General features: G+C 42.5%; 1 protein-coding gene across 1 annotated transcript in view; it reads right to left on the bottom strand.

Moving 5' to 3' along the window:
- Window positions 1-18,127, bottom strand: part of myt1b (myelin transcription factor 1b) — a 68,298-nt gene that overhangs the window by 8,387 nt on the left and 41,784 nt on the right. The window contains exons 17-19 of the mRNA XM_041205446.1: window positions 10,631-10,852; window positions 3,056-3,147; window positions 1,854-1,957 (exon numbers count right to left, since the gene is read on the bottom strand). Coding sequence (XP_041061380.1) covers window positions 1,854-1,957; window positions 3,056-3,147; window positions 10,631-10,852 — 418 coding nt within the window. The remainder of the gene's footprint in view (window positions 1-1,853; window positions 1,958-3,055; window positions 3,148-10,630; window positions 10,853-18,127) is intronic.

The following is an 18,127-nucleotide window of genomic DNA, read 5'->3' as shown; positions in this document are numbered from 1 at the left end:
ACACCCATATCTATTTCAGTTCCTCATGGCATTATTTCAGACCAATGAAAATTAAACATGTTAAAGACCATGTGAAAACAACAAATACTGCTCTTACTATCAACTATGATGTGGCCGTTGAAGGGTACATGGTGAATAACTTGCCTTACAAAAATAAGAATTCCTTCATACACTGACACAAGAACAGAGGGACATCAATAGCATGTCAGATCCTGAAAGCTCTACATCATGGGAATATGTTATTCCACACAGTGAAACCTAAATAAATTATTTTCAATCACCTTTTATGACAGAAAGAGACTATATAATGGGAGAGTAACTACATGAAGAAATTTATAAATGAAAAATACAAATGGGATATTGCAGTTTACCATGAGGGCATACCTAGGAGACCAATCCCTAAGTCAAGTAGATAATTAGCGAGCTTTTCATTTCTGGGACATTGGGCTGGATTATAGACTGAGGATGGGCTCCCTGCACCTTGGTGTAAATGATGGGGGTGAGCTGGCCTCAGCTTAGCTGGCTTGCCCTGCTTTAATGTTTTGGGCGACTGTCCTTTAATTAATAAGAAGCGGGACGTCCGGCTGTCTCCAGGAGGAAGTCCTGCCTCATTCAGCTGCCAACCAGAGGTCAGCACCAGCAGGACTGGTGACCAGTGCCAGTACTGCAGATAGACCAAGGAGGTGGCAAACATTGATGGACCCAGACATTCAGGTCCATCGAGATCTTGCTGGGGCCAGGCTGACAGGCCGTGGCGAGGGAGGTAGGGTGGATATTGGACAGGGTGGGGGTGGGGAGGATGGACATGGGCGGGCAAAACTGTGGAGGGGCCTCCAGTTGACACCCAGAGCCCAGTAAGATGCACACCCCCACCCTTAATGGTCAGTAGCCCGCTGGTTTAAACATGAAATAGCTGTGAGTGTATAATCAGAGTGGTGGCAGGATGAGACCTTTAATTTGGTATCAATTGTCCACTTAAGGGCCTCAATTGTTCCACAGGTAGGCAACCCACCCGATATCTCTCCTGCTGCTTGTAAAATCGCAGTGGGGCTGGCTGTGAGTACACTGCCAATGGCACAGTGTCCTAAAGTACAGGTCCATCTGCCGACTTTCTTGCCAGCCCATGCATTGTTTTAAATCCAGCCGAGACTATTAAGATAAAATTCTCCTCTGTTTGGTGCCTGTTATGGTCTAATGTGACACGAGTTTGGGCAGTCTCAAATCAGTTCCTAGGGTATGGTTTTAGAACAAAATTGGCATGAATTGGTAATGTCACCGAGACAGGCCCAAGCAAGGCTAGTGTGGGAAACACAAAAAAAAATCACACTGTTGAAGTAGAGGGTGCTCTTCTGAGGCTGGGCCAGAGAGCGTTTTACTCTACAACAAGCTACATATATTGCACAGGAGCAGGAAAGGTCACACAAGAATATCATCAAGATTTCCAAGTTAAAAACATTTTAAACAGGTGAGGTGCCTTCCAATATTTCTCTGGCAAAAACAGTGCTGGTGCCAGTTCACCCCAGTAACGTGTAAAAGATGCCAAAACTTAATGACATATTTCTCAACTGTTTTATGCTTTATTTCCTTATCTATTTCACAGGCTAATAGGTGAAATAATTGGTTTTTTGATGAAAGATCATCAACCTGAAACGTTAACTGTATTGCTCATTATTTCAAATTTGCAGCATACGCATTATTTTGCTTTTGCTTAAATTACTTGTCCAGTTCGACTGATATTAATATGTTTTGATGTTAGCAATTTATTTGTATATTTTTGTTGCAACAACACTGGACAAAAAATATTTGTATTAAAATAAGACTCTCACTGAATAAACACCATCCTATAATAGTACCTGTGACTGCAATTTCACCATATTGGATTCCATCTCTGTGTTGGATTCATTTAGTTCACTGATCTCTTTGTCAAGTTGTTTAATTTCTTCATCATTCTCAATTGCTGTGAGCAAAAAATATATTTAAGAAAGTAGTCATTGTTTATATACAAAATCTGGAAAAGGCTGTTTGTGTGACACTCCATTATCTACTTTTTTAGTGGAGACATTAATTCTTTATTTTGAAAACAACTGATAAGAATGCATTATGTGCCTGCCTGGTGTTATTGCCAACATTCATCTCTAGCCCCTAGATAGGAAATGCAGTCATTAGAAGAGGTAAAATAATAGACAAGTGCTTCTGTTTCAAAACCCTCCTTTTATATCATACCAGATATTTAAAAAATACACTTATTTGGTGCCACCAAGGGGATTACTGAGTAGCATCTCCTTCCCTCCCTTCTGCCTCAGCTTCTCCAGTGATGTCAATTATAGAAAGTATTGTAAAGCAGCTCCATTTCTGGCAAGTTGACCATGGGCTGCCCTGGAACTGGCTGACACTGTGAAGTCATCCCAAATTTTGGGAAGACAAATTTACTTGCCTGTACCTGGGTTTGGTCAGCTTTGGAGCAACTCTTAGGCTGATCTGGTCTTACCTATTGAGGTATGCAATGGAGCCACTTTGAGATTATTTCTTGCAATGGCTATCACTGCCAGGGTTGAGTGCAGGATGAGGTCCTGGTTTAAGGCTTTCCAGATTGATCATAACATTGACTATTTAAAAAATAACTGCTAAGAGTATAATTCTCGTATGCAAACACAAAGTATTTCCCAGCAATTTTCTTCCCATTAAGGCAATCAATAACATCACTCCATTGCTTGCTTTGTCCCACAATGCACTTCTTATTATTACTTAGTACATTAATGGTTTCAGGATAAAATGAACTTAATTACTTGAATTCAGATAGATAAATGTTATTTGCTATAGTCGAATTGTAGACAACGTTCAAATTCATTTATAATACAAGGCCACTCATTTACAGCAACCTGGTAAATCGTATTCTGTTTTTTTTATATATGTAATTGTTACCAATATTTGGGGTATTAGTCTTGTGATTCCATTTGTTTTCTATGCAAATCATCAGTGACCTTGCAAATTGTATTTACATTGTTTAACAGCACATGGAAGATTGCATTGATTTTTAATTTATTTTAATTCTTACCATCACTAGCTCTAAATTTGGTAGTTAGTAGATCCTCCCCTGAGAATTTTGCTTTCTTCATGGCCAAAGTAGCCCTTGGACAGCCAGAAAGACTTAAAAAAAGGAAAAAGTAGTTACAAGAGTGAACGAATCAAGAAAGTAAGTTTGAAAGAAGGGTAAGGATTTTGTACGCACATTTAGGGATGGACATTTATCAAAACTGGAATTAAAACATTATAATGTTGTCAGCACCTGTTAAACTTTTAAATGCTTGAACAAAATGAGAAAATTTGTCAGACATGCTGGTCAGCGAAATCTGCATATGAGTGCTTAACATTTTTATGCTACATCCTGTCTGCACTAACTTTATACAGGCTAAACAGGTTAACCTGCTGACTGATCTGATTTGGCACTCAGATTAACTCTGGCTTCTGAGATTTGTGTTATTTGCTTGTTCCAAATACTTCACAACTGTTCTTTTAGTAAATTCTGGACCGATTCAAAGCTATACAGGTCTCAGCTATATTCCATTATATTTTGGTTACAATACATCTGCTGTCATTACCTCCTCCTCAAGAAACACCCCTTCACCCCTCCATCCTTGCAAACCATCACTCTTTGAAAGTGCCAAGCCTCCCAAATCCATGACCAACTTTTTTTACCTGCTGTGTTACTGAAGTGGCCCTTATCAAAGCCAAAAATGAGATCCTATCTGACCATGACACCGGTAACCTGTCCATCCTTGTCCTTCTCAACTTGTCTGCCTGTGACACTGTTGTCTACATCATCCTTCTCCAAAGCCTGTTACCCAGCTTGGTGGGAATGCACCTGCCTGGCGCCATTTTTACCTATCCAACTGTAGCCAGAGAATCACCCATGGCTCTAAATACTCTCAAGAACACAAGAGATCGGAACAGGAGTAGACAAATGGCCCATTGAGCCTGCTCTGCCATTCAGCACGATCATGACAGATCTTGGGCTTCAACTCTGCTGCCCGCTCCCCATATCCCTTGATTTCCTGAGAGACCAAAAATCTATCCCTATCTTAAACATAGTCAATGATGGAGTATCCACAACCATCTTGGGTAGAGAATTCCAAAGATTCACAACCCTTTGAGTGAAGAAATTTCTTCTCATTTCAGTCTTAAAGGATCAGCCCCTTATTCTGAGACTATGCCCCCTTGTTCTCGATTCCCCAGCCAGTGGAAACATCCTCTCAGTGTCTACTCTGTCAAGCCCCTCACAATTGTGTACATTCCAATGAGATCACTTCTCGTTCTAATAAACTCCAGAGAAGATACACCCAATTCACTCACCCTCTCAGCATAGGAAAACTCTCTCATGTCAGTGACCAGTCTAGTGAACCTTCACTGTTCTGCCTTCAATGCAAGTATCTCCTTCCTTAAATATGGAGATGAAAACTGTACAAAGCACTCCAGGCGTGGTCTCACCAAAGCCCTGTGCAATTGTATCAAGATTTCTTTATTCCTGTACTCCAATCCCCTTACTGTAAAGGACAACATGCAATTTGTTTGTTGTACCTGCATGTTCACTTTCTCTCTGAACATCAACATTTACAAGTTTCATGACTTTCTATTCTTATGACCAAAGTGAATAACTTCACACTTCTCCACATTATATCCAATCTGCATCTGTTTCCCACTCACTTAAACCGTCTATAACTCTTTGCAGCCTCTTTGTGTCCTCCTCACAACTCACATTTCCACCTACCTTTGGACTGTTAGCAAGCTTAGATACTAGTACTCTCTGTCTCTTTGTCTAAATCATTAATACAGATTATGAATAGCTGAGGCCCAGCACCTTTGGCACTCCACTAGTAACAGCCTGCCAACTTGAAGGTGCCCGTTTATGTCCACTCTTTGCTTCCTCTCCATTAACCAATACTCTATCCATGCTAATATATTACTCCCAACTCCATGAGCTGTTGGTCTTGCCTATTAACCTTCTGTGTGGCACCTTGTTGAATGCCTTTTGGAAATCCAGGTGCAGTACATCTATTGGTTCCCTTTATCTACTCCACTTGTTACATCCTCAAAACACTCTAATAAATTAGGCAAACACGATTTCCCTTTTGTAAAACTGCGGACGGCTCACAACCCCCCACTGAAGCAAAGTCGATGTGGAGCATGGCAGCCAAAATGGCAGTGGGACTTGTGCCCTCCATTTCCCACCCTCTGAAGCAGCTGGCCAATTGGATTTGCCAGCAGCTCCATTAGTCCTGGCAGCTTCAAGAGCACGTCAATGGTCATTGCTGGGACTGCACGATAAGAAGGAAGAAGGCCCATGGATCTGCGAAACAGGTAGGTCCGGTGTTTTGGGCAGGTAGCTTTTGGACAGACCAGGGAGGGGAGCAGGGGTTGGTTTTAAGGCTGCAAACAATTAGGAAGGAAGGGTTGGGGGCGTTCGATCTTAGGGGGTATTGGCCCTGATTGGCAAAGGGTAACCCCTGAAGATCAAACCTCCCTTTCCTTCCCGCTCTTTGAAGAACTTTGTTAAAAAAAAATTGGGCTGTCCGCTACCACCTGGCTGCTCATGTCAAATATTTTCTGGCATGGGCAACATATTATCAGGGTCAACTGGCTTGGTAACAAGCTTAATTGATCCTTGATTATTTATTTGAATATGGTTGGTGCCTGCTCACCCCGCCCTGCATTATGGAGGTGAGCTCAGGAGTGAGTGGGAAGGTGGTGGGATGGGCAACCACCCTATTTTACGTGCTCCCCCCCACCCGAAACGTTTCCAGCGGGGGCATGTAAAATATAGCCCCATATTGACTTTGTCTGATCATACTATGATTTTCTAAGTGCATTGTTAAAACTTGCTTAATAATAGATTTCAGCACATTCCTGATGACTTATATCAGACTAACTGGACTGTAGTTCCTTGTTTTCTCTCTCCATCATTTCATGCAATCTGCTGGCACCGTTCCAGAATCTAGGGAATTTTGGAAAATCACAGCCAGAACATCCACTTTCTCTGCAGCTACCACTTTTAGAATCCTAGAATGTAGGCACTCAGGTCCTGGTGATTTGGTGGATTTTAGTCCCTTAACTTCTCTAGTACTTCTTCTCTGCTGATATTCATTTCCTCACTCTTTTTAGCACCTAGTTACCCTCTATTTCTGGTATTTAACGTGTGTCTTTTACTGTGAAAACAGACACATAATATTTGTCCGATATCTCTACCATTTCCTCATTCCCCACAATAATTTCCTCTATCTCTGCTTCTAAGGGACCAAAGTATACTTTAGCTACTCTCTTCCTTTTTATATACTTGTAAAGCTCTTACAACCTGTTTTTATATTCCTGGCTAGTTTGTTTCATATTCTATTTTTTTCCTATTTTATCAACTTTTTAGTGGCTCTTTGCTGGTTTCTAAAACACTCTCTATCCTTTGACTTATGAGCATTTTTTACAATCCTATAAGCTTCTTCTTTTAATGTAATACCATCCTTAACTTTCTGAGTAAGCCACAGATAGAGCTTTCTCACTGATATTTCATTTTTCAATGAAATGTAATTTTGTTGAATATTTTGAATCATTTCTTTAAGTGTTTCCCACTGTTTACTTACGGCCATGTCATAGTCTGTTTACTAGGTTCTTGTTTGTGATTGGATTATGTTGTTTTCAAACTTAACATGGAATTCAATTGTATTGTGATCACTAGTTCCCAGCAGATCTTTTACTATAAGATTACGAATTAACCGTGCCTCATTATATAACACTAGATCTAAAATAGCTTTATTCCTAGTTGGTTCCATGATGAATTGCTCCATGAAATTGTCACAAATACAGTCTACAAACTCATCTTCTAGACCACCCTTGCCAATTTGATTGATCTAGTCTGCATGAAGATTAAAGTTCCCCACAATTTTTCTATTGCCTTTGTTACACTCTCCAATCATTTCTTGCATAGTATTCAGTCCAGCTGTACACCTACTGCTAGGAGGCCTATAAACTACTCCCACCAGTATTTTCTGACTCTTGCTATTCCTAATTTCCACACATTCTAATTCTACCTCACGATCTTCTGAGCCAAGATCCTTCCTCACTAACATTCTTATGTCATCCTCTATCAACAGAGATACCCCTCCTCCTTTGCCATTCTGTCTGTCTTTTCAAAATATTGTGTACCCTGGAATATCTTGGTCACCATGGGCAGAATTTTCACCCCGGCAGGCAGGTGCGCGCTCGACCCGTTCAAGCGTGAAGTGATGCACGTTGATGTCGGGCAAGTGTCCGAGCGTCAACGAGCAGTCAGTCGATAGTTTGTTGGCTGGTCCCTCCGGCAGTACGCCCTTCGACAATTAAATGACCTGTTAAGGCCGTTAAAGGATCAATTAAGTTAAATTTTTTGCTGCCCGTCCAACCTCATGGTTGATCTTAATTGGCCCACCAGCGTGAAATTGTCTTCCGGCCTCGATCGCAGAGAGTGGTTGGCTTCCGAGCTCGCCCGACCAGGGCAAGACTCTGCCCCATGTAATTGTGGTGCCGTACCACCGGCTGCATTTCCACTGCTGGCCCATCCTACCCTGCCCTCTCCACAATTTTAAGACTGGCAGTGAAGGGGCCAGGTGGGTCATCTACCCATGACCCAAATGAGGCCCTTAAATGGACAATTATTCATCCCACCACAACTCTTGATTTAATAGGCAGTGGAAGAGGCTGGTGGTGAATATGCAACTCTGTGGGCTACGGGCAAACTAGAAGTGGGGTGCTTCTTGCTGGGCCCCTGCTGCTAATTGGTGTCGCTCCCCAGAGTTTTGCCTTGCCATGTCTAGTTCCTGTCCAACATGTCCCCTGGCCCCAGTGAGACCCTGGACATGCCTGAATAACTGGGTCCATTGCTGAACTTCCTGGTCAACCTGCAGCACCGGCAGGGAGGCTGGCAGCTCTGTGAGGTAGGACTTCCTCCTGGAAATGTGCTCCTGCCACATACTAATTAATTGGTCATCGCCCAAAAAATTAAAGTGGGATGAGCTGGCTACACAGAGTGGGGCTCATTCCCAAAATTTACACTGGGGTACGGGGAGTCTGCCCTCAGTGCATAATCCAGCCTCATGGCCCTAATGGTGATTGGATCGAAACTCATATTTATTTGTGCCACTATCTTATTTTATTTATGGGCAGGATCGTCCGGTCCCCCTGAAAGACAATGGACTTTTGGCTGGGCTGCTGAAACTCTCTCAGCAGAACATCATTCCCAGTTTAACCTATGTCATTGGTACCTACGTAGACCACTGGATCCTCCCCTACCCAATCAAAGTTTATCCCCAGCTGCGAGGAGATACTCTTAACCCTGTCACCAGGCAGACAACACAACTGTCAGAATTTCTGGTCACAGCAGTAGAGAATATTGTCTATCCCCTTGACTATACTGTCCCCTATCACTATCCTGTTATTTTTTGCTCCCCCCCGCTTGAATAGCATCCTTTACCACGGTGCCATGGTCAGTTTGCTCATCCACCTTGCAGGCCTTCTCCTCATTCACACAGGCAGTTAAGCACCCCTTACCTGTTAGTCAAACTCAAGGGCTAAGGCTACCTGCTGGATCCGCATACAGTCACACCCTCCTGTCCCTCATTGACCAACTCTAAAGTTCAACCTAACCTAAGTGGTATGACTGCCTCCTGGAACAAAGTGTCCAGGGAGCATCCCCCTCCCTGATGTTCCCTACTGTCTGAAACCCAGAATCCAGCTCAGCAACCCTGAGCCGAAGTTGCCCAAGCAGCAAACATCTACCTCAGATATTGTTGACCGGGACTGCAATAGGTCCACAGATTCCCACATGTTGCAGTCACTGCACACCACCATCCATGCCATGTCTATCTAATCTTATTTATTGAATTCTCTTCCTGTTCCTGCATGAAACCTCTGGTGTTCTGCAAGGATCCATCCTCGGTCCCCTTCCTACTTTTTCATCTGCATGCTGCCCCTTGCCGATATAATCCAGAAACAGCGTAAGTTTCCACATGTAAACTGATGACACCCAGGTTTATCTCACCATCACCTCCCTTGACACTTCTACTATTTTTACATTGTCAGGTTGCTTCTCCAATATCCAGTACTGAATGAATAGAAATAATCTCCAATTAAATACTGCAAAGACTGAAGCCCATTGCTTTCGGTTCTCGCTACGAAATCTGTTTTCATCCCTTCTAGCCACTGACTCCATCCCTTTCCCTGGCAACTGTCTTAGGTTGAACCAGACAGTTTGCAAACTAGGTGTTATATTTGACCCTGGGATGAGCTTCCAATCACAGATTTAACATCACACATCACTAAGACTGCTTACTTCCACTTCCTTACCATCACCCACTCTGCTTGTGTCTCAGCTCATCTGTTGCTGAAACCCTCATTCATACTGCTGTTTCCTCTAGATTTGACCATTCCCTAATGTATTCCTAGATGGCCTCCCGCATTCTATCCTCTGAAAACTTGAGGTCATCTAAAGTTCTGCCCGTGTCCTAATAAGTCACAGTACGTCCTGCTCACTCACCACCCCTTTTCTTGCTAACCTACATTGGCTCCTGAGCAATGCCTTGATTTAAAAATCCTTGTCTTTTGTTTTCAAATCTATCTATGGCTTCACATCCACTCCCTCCAACACCACCCCCCACCAATCTCTGTAATCTCCTCCAATCCTACAACCATCCAAGATATCTGTGCTTTTCCAGTTCTAGCCTCTTGAGCATCCCTGATTTTAATCACTCTACCACTGGCAGCCAAGCCTTCAGCAGCCAAGGCCTAAGGTCTGGAATGTTCTCTCTATATTTCTCTTCCTCTCTTTCTTCCTTTAAGATGCTCCTTAATACCTATCTTTATGATCAAAGTTTTGGTCATCTGCCCTAATATCTCATGTGGCTTGCTGTCAAATCTTGATTGATATCACTCCTCTGAAGTACCTAGAGATGTTTTGCTATGTTGAAAGCGCGATATAAACATGTGGTTGTTGCTGTAAAAGGTGGACAAGGGTGGCTGCAGCAAAATGCCTAGGGAGCACAGTTACCTCCAGAGCTGCTGGCAATATAATGATGGTAGCTTAATCGGATCGTAAAGCTGCAGTGCCTCATAAATGCTCTTTTTATTCCTTCTAGAGTTTAATTCTGCACTTTTACCTCACTCATTACTGTTTGTCAGACTCCTCTTCTATATGTTTAGTTTACTGACGGCACACTGTTCCAAATCATAATGATACTTTTCACCCATCAGAACTTAAATATTGCGGCATTAGGATTGGACGATTAGTATTTTTGTAAAATGGACATTCCATACAGATGTTTGGTGTCAACTGACAAAAGGTGAGAAATAAATCTGGGTCCTAATGTTCAGCATGTTTGGCTGTGATTTTCAGGCCCTGTTGTGGTGGGACCTGCTGCAGGAGGTACAGCAGCCCAGCCAAAAGTCCATTAACTTTCGGTGGGACTGGATGATCCCGGCGGTGGGTGGGGGCGGGAAATCCCGCCCTTTGTCTGAAATTCCTTTCACTGTCCCTTAACCCATTTATTTTAAACTGCTGAATGCTGTAGTTTTACATATTATTTGGTTTACTCCATTTCAGGATAATGAAACATACCTTCGATGCGTAAGAAAACTGCCATTAGCATGTCCTGAGCCATCACACCCTGGGGTTGGACAAGCTGGCCCATCTCCTTTCACAGGTTTCCAGGTAAATGGTGACCCATTGTGGAATCCTTCCTTTTGTCTGCGTGCGGCCAAAGGACAGCCAGATGCACTGCGATGCGATGCATACTTGCCACTTACATGCCCAAGCCCATCACATCCAGGAACAGGGCATCTAAAGAAAAACAAAAATTTGAGACTGGTTAATTGTGCTAATAATTCTGACAAAACTAAAAGCAGAAATGCCTCAAAAAATTAAGGAAAACGTGTTCAGGAAAAAAAATCAAGATACTACGCAAATGCAAATGTGAAAGGAAAGAGGTCTGTTGGTGAAGAATCTATCATGTGTTATTCACGATTAGTATGGGGTTTGCAGTATGGCTGAGATGTTTAACTGCAAACCAGGCATGTGCCTGCTCAACTATACCCGATAGGAATAATGCACTGCTTGTAACTGACATTAAATAGTGGTTAGTAAATTGCACGTGGACTTCAAGCTCTGAGCCTATTTTTTCTTTTTAAAACATGGCATGCCTCCGTAAAGTGTATCACTTTGAAACCTGATGTCTTGTGTGTGATGGATGAGCACAGGATGTAAGGCTTTAATATCTGTGTAATATCTATCTATACTGTTGAACTGAAAGATATTTACTCATTTGCAATTTCTCTCAGCCGTTTTTAAGTGTGTGTTCTGCATTTTGCCGTTTGAATTTAAATGGCACAATTAGTGTTTCTTGCAAATGGAGATTTCCCATCATGTTATTTTAGAAAAAGGCATAGATTTCACTTTCATTGCCTGGGTGATAATCAAACAGAGCTGAACGTATCACTTTATAAAACCCATTGATTTTCATTCCATTGCTTTCAGAAGTTATAACCTAGCTGTACTTTAATGCCTTTTATAAATGAGTGAGTTTAGAGTTATGCAGAAGATAAAGGAAACCAGGACCTGTCTCATTATGTTCTAATTTGAATAGAATTTGGCTGTTAATGAAGCTCTCACAATTCTGACAATTACTTTGACAACTAAATTTCCAGCTCTTATTCATCTTATAGCTGCTGATTAAAAATATTGGAAAACTAAATTGCTACTTTTATTGAATTACCTTTTACTCTACAACTTTAACACATAAATAAACTGATTTTTTTTTTACAATTAAATGTAGGTAATATGTTATAAGTTACAGTGAACTCAATTAAAGAAATGTTGACTGGACAGTTAAGTCCATTTATATATGATCCGGACATAAGCAAATGAGATGTATAGCTTTGCTTTACATAAACATTTTTTTCCCAAGAAGATCCAATAAACTGTCAATCTGTTTGTATGATTTTTCTGACAGGCAATGTTGTGATGATTGGTGCTCAAGTGGGATTGTGTTTAATTTGAGATGTCTCTGCAAGGTCACTGCTCAAGTGGTCCCTATGAGAAGATGGACTAAACAGGTGGAGTTAGCTAATTGTCGTTGCTTGTCAATTTACAATTCCAGGTCAGAAGGACCCGGCATGCAATGACTGCTGGCGGTTGATTTTGATTTTTGGGTGCCCAACCGGTGGAGTGTGCTGGTCAGCCACCCATGATTTGAGGCTTCAGCCAGCATCAGCACAGAGATATCGGTCAGAGCTGCTGCCCAGGAAGGTAGTTTGCCATGAGGTGAGGGGGGGGGTCATGATTACAGAGGGTGGGAGGTCCAAGGGCAGCAGTGGCCAAGATTATTTTTGTGGACTCCTGCTCCTCCAGGCACAAAAATAATTCAAAGCTTGCCTTTGCTCGGTCTCTTCTCTTCCATCACCCATAGAATTTATTGGAGTCTGCACTGTGTCGCCTCCAATCAGTTCCTAAAGAAAATGGCAGTCTTATTTATTAATCAGGTGGGTGCTTTGGACACCCAAGGGCCGAAACTTTTTAAAATGGTGCTGGTCACATCACCGCCGTTAATGGTGAGATAAGGTTACCAACCTCATTTTGCTACTGTTACCATCCCATTAATGCCAAGTGAGGCCACTCAAATTCAACATGCCTCTTTTCATTTAAGGATAGTTTTTCATTTGTAACAAAGTATGGTACTTTGAAATTTGGGGTTAAGGTTTTCACTTTGGGAAGGATTCAGTGGCTCTGCTGCAAAATGCACCCCTCTTAAAAGGTGATTTTTCTCCTCCAAACTCCGATGCATATGACAGAATGCAAATGTGCCGTGAACAGTTACAATCAGAGTTCTAAAATGTAATTTAGAAGAAAAAATTATTTTGCTTTCAAAATATTCTTTGATTGATTTAAGAGTGGTAACTTGGCAAAATTTGATTAATATAGCTAATAATGAGTTTAATCACAAAAAACCATTTTAAATCACAGTATCAATCCACCACCTGTGAGTAACCTGATTTTAAATTACTGAAAGTAACTTAAAAAAAACCCACAAAACTATTTGCTAGTTAGTTTTCTAGTTATGGATACAGTTCCTTAGTAAATTTAAAAAAAAATCATCCTGAAACTTTCAAAACGTATCTGGGAATATCTAGGATTGGAGGCGACACAGTGCAGACTCTATTACATTCTATGGGTGATGGAAGAGAAGAGGCCAAGCAAAGGCAAGTTTTGAATAATTTTTGTGCCTGGAGGAGCAGGAGTCCACAAAAATAATCTTGGCCACTGCCGCTCTGGGACCTCCCACCCTCTGTAATCATGACCTCCAGACCACCCGCCTATGGCAAACTACATTCCTGGCAATTTTTTGGGGTGCATTGCGGTTGACTTTTAACTGCCCGCTGAAATGATCTAGCAAGGTCAGTTCAAGGGCAATTAGGGATGGGCGACAAATGCTGGCCTTGCCAGCGATGCCCACATCCCATGAAAGAATAAAGAAAAAAAAAGATTCAGCTTACTTTTTGGAACTTCATTGAACATCTGTGAACAACCACATCTGGCAGAAACTCCCAATTTACCCTGGGGACTGTGGTTGTTTTGCGAGCAGGACTGGTTTTGAGCGCGTTGTTTTTAAAACTAACACAAAGGATTGTGGAAACTCAGGCTGAGTGAAATGCAATTTGTGCTTAAAATTCCAGCTTTTGTGGCAGTGATGCCGATATCAATATCAGAAAAAAAGAAAGTAACACAATTGAGCAGAAACTCCAGATCGTGATACTTTTTCAAAGCAAAATACTGTGGATGCTGGATATCTGAAATAAAATCAGAAAGGTCTGGAGAAGCTCAGCAGGTCTGGCAGCACCTGTAGAGAGAGAAACAGAGTTAACATTTCGAGTCTAAGATGTGTCCAAGTTGAAGAGACATATTGGACTCACAACAATGCTGTTTCTCTCTCCACAGATGCTGCCTGCTGAGTTTTTCCAGCACTTTGTGTTTTGTGATATTTGTTGTGTTATCTAGAGTGTTAGAGACACATTTGATGTGAGACATTTATATACGGAAGTTATATCATGTAACGGACAATATGTTGCTGGGGCCAGTGACTTATGGTGACTGCATAAATAAATTCTGTTTTTATTTTTAGATATTGTGGATTTTTTTATTGGTGTTCAGGAGACTGGATTCTGATGCTGTTCATTTTTACTTTTTACTATGAAATTAGTAAAATTGGACTAGTTTAACCTTACATTTATAAATGAGTGGTCTTTATAGATATTCCTGTGCCTTAATTTTAATTTCTTACCTTTTTTTTTAAAGCTGACAATGAATATCACTGTATACAAAATACTCCAGATCTGGGAGTAAAGAATCCTATTTACCCTAGAAATATCCGTGCAATCCAGTGGAATTGGCAGAACCAATGCTAAAGATTGAGGAATTTTAAATGTGAGTTATGACGAAAACCATTTCCCTCCAAGTGTTCCATGAGCTTTTACGCTGATTTGATGCTCAATTCTTCTGGATCAGGCCCCACACGCAAAACTGGCTATATCCCAGGCTGAGTATGCGAGGTCCTGCCAACTGTGCTGATTCAGGAAGACTCTTTAAATTTTACTTATTATCTCAGGTGCAGAGGCACTAGTCTGCACTTTTAAAAAGCATTTTCATATCACAAATGATGTAATTTACTAAGAAACTGACTAGTGTGCACCAATAAAACTGGCAAATGGTTTAGTATAGTTTTTGTAAGTCCACTTCAGTGATTTCAAATCAGGCTATTCAAATGTGGCGGACTGGACACATAAATTAAAAATGCTCATTTTTGCTAATGAATCCATTTTGAACTGCATAAATAAAACAACATCAAATTACCCATTATTAATACATCAAGAAATACCTTTTAATGGGAAAAAAGAAAACAATTATGTTCTATTACACTGGCCAATTGCATTGGTTCATGGAAGAGTTTGCATTTGTGATTGTGCAAATGATTTTTGCAGAACCTTAAACTGTATCCTGAATGGTGTGATTTCAAGCACCTTTTTGGCACAGAAAGCAGAAACTCCTCCCCTAGTATTTAGTAACACTGGGGATGAGATTGGGTTTACCAGCATTGAAGGATAATTGTGATGCTGAGGTGGAGGTGCAGGAATTTGGTGGTATGCAACAGGGATAATTTTAGTTTGACAACACCGTGGAGGGAGAGATTGAGATTTTGTAGAATATGTCGATATTCTATACATAGAATGTAGATTTGGCAGAATCAGCATCAACGGTACAAGTTTGTGACAGGAGCCGAAGGTAATGGCTTTGACTTTCCCAATCTTTAGCTGCAGAGAGCATTAAGACTGGATGTTGGACATGCAGAGTGGAATCTTCCAGGCACGTCTGGAATGGGAAGCTTGGTGGGCAGGGAAACTTAATTTAGCGGGAGGCAAAAATCAGATGGTGGAACGAACTTTTGCAATTAAGTTCTGGGAACTTTAAAGGCATTTGCATGTCATGCATGCTCATTAAAAGGCCAGCTCACCAGAATTAAGTGCCCTCTCCAAATTAAGTTCTCTGCAAGCAAGAAATTTGTCTCATTCAGATTCACGACTGCATATAAGTGGCATGCACCCTGGCATGGTAATGTTCTTCCTGGACTTTGCAGTACGTAGCCACTGCTTTGTTCTTCTTGGGGACCGCTTGTAAATGTCAGCCTGTTGATTGAGACCAGATGCCGGTAGTCCAAGCTGTGAGGAGGCTGGGCAAAGGAGGCAGGGTCCGTGGGGAAGGGCATAAGGGTGTCCAGGGCTGTTTAGGAGGGTGTCCAGAGAAGGAAACCAGACTGTCCAGGACATGTTAGGAGGGTAAGCATGTCATACATGCCTTTGTCCCATTGGAGGGCAATGGATGGGCTGTCTGGGCAGTGAGCATTGTGGAGAGATGGGTCTAAAGGGCAGGGTCTGAGATGTCAAGTGTTTGGTCCTAAGGGTTTAAATGAGGGTACAGGGAAGGACAGGGAGGCAGCTGGTACAGTGACAGATGGAGTGGGGGCAGGCGAAGTTGGATCAGGTAGGGTGGAAGTGCTAGGATCATGGGTGGGTAGTGGATGGTCTCATGGGTGGTTTCGTGGAAAGTCAGGGTACAGCTGGCTTCGAGAATGGGAGGGGTCAGTCTCAGGAGGGGCATGGGCATATTGATAGTTATGGCTCAGTGGAGGAGAAGGAATGTCCACATAGATAACAATAGGATCCATGGCAACTGTGGGCAGTTGAAGGGTTACTGGAGAAAGAGGAATGACAAGGCAGTGATTGTACAGGAGGATGAGGTTACTTGGGGGGGGGGGTGTTGTGGGGAGAGTAGAAGGTGCTTGATGCACTGGCAAACTTCACATACATCATGCTGAAGCAATCAAGGTTGTTGCACAGTTCATAAAACTTCAAGCACTTGATATGGGAGAAGTCTCTCTTCAGGTGGGAGGAGTTAATGTTTCGTGTTTTGGGCCGAGTAAAGGGGCACCCTAAGAATTATTAGTCCACTCCATGGAGAACCAGGCTTAGCTGAATTCTGATCATGAGGCTCCAATACCCAATAAACCAGCATTGCTCCATGACTAATGGGTCCTATTCCAGCGAGGACCTAACAAGTCTGGAGCTGCCGTACATTTTGTGCTGATTGGCATCTGCTGCTGTCACAGGCAGGGATAGAGTGAGGGAGGTGGATGCCTCCAAGGGGCATGGGTAGCAAAGTCCTGACTCCAAACCTCCATTCTCTCAGTTAAATGGTCATGGCTGACACAGGCTTATGTGGTAAGTCTTTCTATGCTGCCAAGCCAACGGTGTCTCTATAGAGTCTTGAGGGTAATGGAGGGCAGCTGAATAGTGTCTGAGGAAGGCTTCCTTACCCCAGTCAATGTGCAATGTCTCCATGTACATTCAGGTATGAATGGAAGGAACACTCGTCTGTGGTCCTCCAGGGTGTCATCTACCATGAAGGGGTGGGATGTCTTTGCAGAGGAAGACATGGAGGACCAAGAAGTCTCCTCCGACAATGAGGATGGGGAAGGCAATGGTGATGGCGAGGGCCAGGATGTCACCAACGCACATGCAGAGGCCATTGTAAGGTACGACATGGCAGACAGGCCTGCGACAATCTGATAGTTAATCTGATAGGTTCCAGGCACAGTGAGCTGCCGAGAAATTTTCTTTACTATTTTGTTTTCAGTGCTCTGCTGACAGGCAGGCCATGGCTCTGTATTTGTAACACACATTATAGTTTACTCTCATGTACCTTGCGCAACTTAACATCAGCCCTATTGCTGGTGTGATATTTTGCATACACCAAACTGTGCTGATATACAGATCCCTTGCACCAAAAACGCACATCAGAACCTGCACAGCACTCCATTCTCCCTCGACCTCTGGCACCCATAAATAGAAACTAAATTTTTTCCATGCCCTCACAAAGTCCATATGCATAGTACATTGAAAGCAACATGATTTCGTTATCTTGGCAGGGATGCACTCATGTCACCCTCACACCTGCGCCCAATGCGGAGTGGACATTGCAGACAGCTCTCTCAAGTGGTACCAGAAACATAAGTGCACAGGGAAGAACAGCATGAGTAGAGCATTTGGCCCTTCAAGATTGCTCTGCCATGCACCTTGATCTGGGACATTCTTGTAAATGGTCCCTGATTGCCAATCAACCCCAGAAACCCCATATCCCTTGACATCTTTATCATACTGAAAAGTATCGAGGTAACTTTGGAGTTCACTCAATGATAGTGCCACAACTGCACTATTGTTGTAGAGGTTCAACCACTCACCACCTTCCAATTGCAGAGAATCCGACACAGCCCAGTCCTAGGCGGCCTTAATATTACTGTGAGACTGTGTTCTGTCATTCTGGACACCTCAGCAAAGTTCAACATCTTTCCTGCATGGACCCTGCAGAGCCCTGTAAGAGCTCTTGTTGCTTCACATAGATAGCCTCACAATCCTCCGTATGTTCTGGCACACAGGCCTATCCTTCCTGGCTTCACCTCATGGGATAAAAGCGGTCCTTTAATAATGTCTAGTGCACTTTGGTCATAATCCC

The sequence above is a fragment of the Carcharodon carcharias genome, chromosome 14 (genome assembly GCF_017639515.1).
Source record: "Carcharodon carcharias isolate sCarCar2 chromosome 14, sCarCar2.pri, whole genome shotgun sequence".
Classification (NCBI taxonomy): domain Eukaryota; kingdom Metazoa; phylum Chordata; class Chondrichthyes; order Lamniformes; family Lamnidae; genus Carcharodon; species Carcharodon carcharias.
Note: the sequence above shows the minus strand (reverse complement) of the source record. Positions and strands in the feature narration are given on the sequence as shown.